This window comes from Drosophila mojavensis, unplaced genomic scaffold (genome assembly GCF_018153725.1).
Source record: "Drosophila mojavensis isolate 15081-1352.22 unplaced genomic scaffold, ASM1815372v1 contig_74, whole genome shotgun sequence".
NCBI classification, from domain to species: Eukaryota; Metazoa; Arthropoda; class Insecta; order Diptera; family Drosophilidae; genus Drosophila; species Drosophila mojavensis.
This window is the reverse complement of record NW_025318899.1, coordinates 4,210,420-4,216,748: the sequence shown is the minus strand read 5'-3', so window position 1 is coordinate 4,216,748 and position 6,329 is coordinate 4,210,420. Positions and strand designations below refer to the sequence as shown.

At 42.7% G+C, this 6,329-nt stretch overlaps 2 protein-coding genes across 2 annotated transcripts in view; both read left to right on the top strand.

Moving 5' to 3' along the window:
* The first annotated feature begins 618 nt into the window (after nucleotides 1–618).
* Nucleotides 619–1,346, top strand: LOC6581377 (ubiquitin-conjugating enzyme E2-18 kDa). The gene has a single exon (XM_002007076.4). It carries the CDS (start codon nucleotides 759–761, stop codon nucleotides 1,296–1,298), a length of 540 nt encoding a protein of 179 aa, XP_002007112.1. The 5' UTR covers nucleotides 619–758; the 3' UTR covers nucleotides 1,299–1,346.
* Nucleotides 1,347–4,915: 3,569 nt separating this feature from the next.
* The window catches only part of LOC6581376 (connectin), a 54,234-nt gene continuing 52,820 nt past the window's right edge, over nucleotides 4,916–6,329 (top strand). Inside the window, exon 1 of the mRNA XM_002007075.4 lies at nucleotides 4,916–5,394. The gene's annotated coding sequence lies outside the window, so the exon portion shown is untranslated. The remainder of the gene's footprint in view (nucleotides 5,395–6,329) is intronic.

The following is a 6,329-nucleotide window of genomic DNA, read 5'->3' as shown; positions in this document are numbered from 1 at the left end:
GGACCCTACTATGTGCATAATTCAATGCACAGATTGAAAATACCAAAAGAGACAGAGAGAGAGAGGGAGAGAGAGAGGGAGAGTGAGAGAGTAATTCGGACAGAGCAGCAACATTTGCGCCTTACATAAAAATTGCTTTGGTAACAGAGCCAAGCAAAGGAGGAGCAAGTGAAAGGCTGCAGCAGCAGCTGGAGTCGCGGCATATATGAGCCGTTCGAGAACCTTTCATCCTTTTCAATGTGCCATTGCTTTTTCCCAGTTGATCCTAATGTGCTGCTGTCAGAGCCTGTCGACGTCAGGCGGTCTTTTTAAGCGGCTATTTCGGGGATTAATGTCAATGTGAAAGGATTTCTGTATTCAATTTTTTTTTCTTCTCTCTATGCTTTTTCCCATTCTCTGCTGCCTTGCAAATGGTTAGCCAAAGGGTATATTGCAGTTGGCCAAATGAATGCGAATGAAGCAGCAGGAGAAGCAGTCGAAGATTCCATTGAGTTCAATTATCAAGAGATGAGTGCAGTCCGTTTGCTTTGTCTCTCTGAACATTTGAATTTAACAGACTCTTTAAAGCGTATAGAAGAGGCCAATGAGCAGTAGGCATATATAGCTAACTCTGAATGAGTCAAATCTATTTAAGCATTATTCATTCATTAATACACAATTTCCCCACACTCTCAGTACACTGAGAGAAATATTATAGACAAAATTGTATAACCGCTTATTGAAATCGGGCAAAACGAAACAAAAACCAAGCTGCAACCATGAAGAAGGACGAGCCCATCATGGATGGGCCGAAGCGCATGCAGAACGAGCTGATGATGATGATGAACTATAAAAATCTGGATCAGCTAAAACTGCTAGAGCCTGAGAAAGATAATATATACAAGTGGAATGCATTGCTGTTGCCCAGCAGTCCGCCCTATAACAAGGGCGCCTTTAATCTGGAAATCGATTTTCCCAAAGATTATCCCTTTCGGCCACCAATCCTGCACATCAATACGAAGATCTATCATCCGAATATCAATAACCGGGGCCAAATCTGTTTGCCCATACTCGAGGCGGAACACTGGAAGCCCACATCGCGTATCGATACGGTGCTGCAGGTGCTCATTGCGACAATTAACGATCCACAGCCAGAAAATCCGTATAGCATAGAGATCAGTAATCAATTTGTCAACGATCCCAAGAAGTTCTATAGGATGGCTGATGCGTGGGTAACGCGCTACAGCGACTATCGGCCAACGGAAGCAGAGCTGGCCAAAATTGCAAAGCGTCGCAAGAAGGCACTTATGAATAAATGAAACTAAGCTCAATAAATTGTTGCAGATTTCGCTCAGTGTATCAGCATACCAATTGGCATTTCACTTCTAGCTAATTGGCGCGCACCAAAATAAGCGAATGAACTGAGATGCTGCCTCCCCAGTGCCCTCTGCATGCTATGTAAGATAAATCATTCGACTTGGAAAAACGTTTTCGCTGGCGTCCTGCCGTGCTCAGCATGCGGATGGATTAGCTCCATCGTCATTGTCATTGTCATCATCAGCATCAGCAGCAGCAGCAGCAGCAGCAGCAGCAGCAGCAGCAGCAGCAGCAGCAGGAGCAGCAGTCGCAGCAGCTTTCGCCTCGGCATCTGCCGCTGTAGTTAGTTTTAGTTGTTTTGATACCCTAAGGACATTGAAAAGGTTTGAAGAAAGGTTGTATGAGACCATAGAGAGTCGGTTTGTAGCCTACTTTTATTATCGACAAGAGATAGCTAAAAAACGGAGTAGATTCGTTCTTTATGGAATAGAAAACTCGAACCCAATTTCCGAATTATTTTCCTCACAATTCTTTGCTCATTTCATGTACAGGGTAGCCGCATTCGTTCATTCAGCTGCTCTAACTTTGTTTTATAGTTTTGCGCTTAGCTGGCGCCTTAGCAGGGCTAGCCGGCCTGGCAGTGCTGGCCTAGCTCGTCCTGGCCTGGCCCGCCTGGCTGGCTGGCAGTAGATGCACGCGTCATGACCATATAAATTTCTCTGCCATGAATGAATCAACTTTACGAACTTGGACGCATGCGGATCCGCTTTTATGGCCCACCCACTGGTCGAATCTCTGTTGTGGCACTGCGTGTGTTTTATGGTGGTTTACTAATATGTGTCTGCGAGTGTGTGTGTGTGTGTCCGTGTGTGTGTGAGGCAAGTTGTGTTGTCTGTAAGCGAGAGATGAGTGAGACACTGGCCCAACTTGAGCTTGTCAACGACATGTCCTGTGGATGCCACCATAATTACACTAAAGGCCACACACACATATGCATATACTCACACACACATGCATACATTTCACATTCAGTGCCAAAGATATTTGTATCTAGTTTCATTTTTTGTTTGTGGCGGTGGCTTTAGTGCTTAGCTGCCACGCCCTCACCCTAGCAGGCTTTGGGCACTGAGCAACCATTGTCAAGGCAAAAGATGGATTACTATGCTGACCACCCAGCAGGCGTATAAAGTCGTGTGGCTGGGGGCGGGCTGTGTGGGGCGTTTCTCTTGTTAAAACGGCCTGTCTGATTATTATCACCTTTTGGCAACAAGAGTAGATGCGTTTGCAGCAGGACATTGACACCGACAGCCACGCCCATGAGAAGAGGCTGTCGCTAACAGGCAGACAGGCATAGAGAAAGAGAGAGAGAGAGAGAGGGAGAGAGGGAGTGCGACAAACTGCTTCCATTCAAATGAATCGCAGTTTTTGATTAGCAGCAACTACAGCTACGAGTTGAAGTTGGAGCTTTTTTTTTTTATTTCAACTAGTTTCGACTGCCTGAATAGAGAGCGAGAGAGAGAGGGAGAGGCTAAAGGCCAGAGGAAGAGCGAGAATTCTGTGGCTGCTGCGGTGCTGCTGTCCTGTGGTCGTTGCCTTGGCTACTCTCGCTGTGGCCTGTTTTTGGGGCATAACTCATTAGCGCCTAATTACAGTTGGCGGCTGTTTTAAATTAGTTTCACGCAGTTCGTCGAAAAATCTTTTCGCATTTTCACAGATTAGATTTTGCCAGACTCACGCCTGACTCCAGCCTGACTTAAAGTACATTTTCCCAAATCTTAATTATTATTTCTAATATATAAATATATAATATAATTTTTTGCTTAGATTGAGCGATTTGGTTTACTGAATGCTTATTAAATTTCAAATTGACAATGCAATAAAATATGTACACATATAATATGTATACTAGTAAATATATATTTATAGTAACTGATTTAATGAAAAGTTCCCTGACATCCCTCGAAAGATGAACTGTTCTATATATATGTATTTGTATAATTTGTGTGAATAATAGATTAATATTCAATATTTCTAGTTATTTGCATTCCCCTTCAATATTATTATGAAATTAAAATATGTAGAAATTCGATATCTCTTCAACTACTCGGCACTCTAGCGATAAATTAATTTAAAATTGAGCAAAACTTAGAGCTCATTAATAGTTGTTTATAGTCCGGTGCATTGTCCAGTCTCTTCAATAAACTCTAGGTGCGATGCCCCCAACAAAATATAATCCCGCAATTAGTCTTGAAATTTGCCTTCAGTCACGCTCGATGCACTTGCCCATAATCCCTTAATACTCTGCTCAAGACTCGAATGCCAGATTTTTAGCACATTAAGCCACAATATCGATTTTCACTTATGCATTATATATATTTTGTGAGCTGCGAACAATTTACGACCTACATTAAACATGCAGCTCATAAGCTGCATAATTTATACATACTTATTTATGTTCGATATGTATGTATGTGTGTGCACATATAAGGAGGCGTATAAATTGTAAATTTATATCAAATTTGGGTTGCTGGCAAGTAAATAAAATAAGCTTGGCCAACAGAGATAGCTCACGCGATAAAATGAGAAATTGTGGTGAAATTTGTTGCCATTGCTGTTGTTGGTGTTGTTGTTGTTGTTATTGTAGCAAGCCAATAAAATCAATTAAAAGGCACTCAACATGCAAACAATTATATGCAAATTCACACACACACACAAACACACAGGCAGTCAGACACACACACACACACACATACTCTCAAGTCAAAGTCAAAGCGTGCAGAAAACGATTTTGTGCTGTTATTTGCATAAAAGGAATACAAGAAAAAAAAAATAAAATAAAATAAACAAAAATAAACAAGCAAAAACTGCAAATAAATATATAAATACACAAGAAGTGGGCGAGCGGCGATTGTGTGGCTGGGGAGTGAGGGGTGGCCCAAACGAAGCCACCCAAAGTCCTGCGAGAAAAGCCAATGAAAAGCCATAGACGACGAATGTGCGTCAAAGGCAACGGAACGGTGCTGTTGAGCTGCGGGGGGGAAACAATGGAACTGAACCTGTTGCGCGCGAAACAAACAACAACAATGCGAACACGCAACAACAATGGGGCAGACATACAAAGTTTCAGCAACTGCTTTAAAGCATCAGACGGACCCAGAATGGCAACGGAATGAAACGAAACGAAAATGTTCTCTCACAACTTGACACATTCAATGCAAGCCGGTGCAGCAGTTGCAGATTTTGATTGAAAGCAACGTTCAACAATTGAATGGAAGAGCGCAGCGCCGAAGAGCAACTGAACGTGGCTGGCGCAGGCGCACGGACCAACAGGAAACCGAAACACTGCACAGCGGGAATGTGGAAAGTGGAATATGGAAACTGAAACCGAAACCGAAATGTAAGAGCAGGCGACAGTGTGAATTGAAACGTATTATAGCTCAATTGTTCAGCGGGGGTGGGTGGGCAGCGCTTAGGCGCTCTCTATGCCCGCTGCCCGTCGCAGTCGTGCTCTTAATTTCACTGTTGCTGCCTGCTGCATCTTCGTGCGTTCGTGTGCTGCTCGGCTCGTACGGCACGAACGGCTGGCAAACACTTGGACACTGGCTGACAATCAGTTCGTATTTAACCCTCGTCGTGCACGCAACGTGGGCGAACAGCAGCAGCAGCAGCAGCAGAAGTATCAATTGCGATATATCCAATTTTGGAGTCTTGGCGAAACGAATGAGACGCGAATGAGAAGCGCTATCATTAGTCTTCGTTAGGCGGTCTTTGTGTCAACAACGTGTTGCTCCACATTTTTTAGCCCACCCAGTGTGCGTTAGTGTTGTTTCCGTGTGCTGGAGCTGCGTGTGCGTTTACAAAATAACGGTACTCTGCTCATTTATCACGGCGAAAACCAGAAACAAAGTGTTGCATACTCTAAAGAGCGTGCGACTTAAGTCGTTTGTGCCACACTGTGCAACAAGTTTATTCAACTTTAAAGTGTTTGTGCCAAATACAAGTGCAAGTGCAAATAAACACAATACTTTATACATTAAATATAAAATAATATATATATAGATATATATTTACACTCGCCTACAAAGAGAATAGCGCCAAGTAAGTGCAAGTTAAATATAATTTTGCTGCAGCCTACTTTCTGACGCATTTTGTGGGTCAATGGTTGAGCAAATAATATGAAAAAGATGAACTTTATATAGCTTTATGGAGCGCGCTAGTCTCTCTGCTACATCAAAGTAAACAAGGCGAAATTCTTGGGAAATGGCTGTCGGCTATGCGCGCGCTCATTGTGTTTGTCAAAGTTCTTTGCAAATTAACTTTGAGTCAGTTTAATTTGACAATTCCTGAAATAGAAATACTAATAAAAACGGAAATAGAACCTAAATGTAATTTAATGTGAATGTTTCTTCTGCCCCAGCACTAACAAATTACCCTTAAATTCCGCATTAAGCTTTCGCTTCTAATAGACTGCGTGTGTGAAATGTGTGCTGCAAGCCAAAAACTAAATCACTGTCAATGCGGTTCCAGATTCAAAAGCCACACACAGACGTGGCCAGAGAGCGGGGCTTTCGAATCAGTGCCTTCGCATTGGCGGACTTGTATCTCTCGCTCTGCTTCTTCTTCTCGCCGGAGCTGAAACTATTGTTAGGCAATGATTTGCAATTTGTTTGAAAAATGCATTTACAACCGCAAAGACAAACAGCAGAGCAGAGCAGACCAAACTGTTTGCCTCTCAACAACAACAACCCAGACCCCCTCACAAACACACACGTATACACAGAGAGAGAGGGAGAGATAGAGATTCTGTGCTTAGCCGTTTGCAAATAAAAAGCATAAGCAGAAGCTACAACAACAGTGGCGGCAGCTACACAAATACAGTGGCAACTTTATTAAGGAACAGCTTAATGTCAAATTGTCAGATGTAGCTTAGCTTTGTTTTTGGGGAATGTTGTGATATATTCTGTTCTACATTATATACACAGAACAATAAAAAATAAATGTGATTGCAGCTACCTAAAAAATACTAAGCTTGC

Coding starts and splice junctions, on each gene's coding strand:
- LOC6581377 (XM_002007076.4), top strand. CDS start 759: ATGAAGAAGGACGAGCCCATCATGGATGGGCCGAAGCGCATGCAGAAC.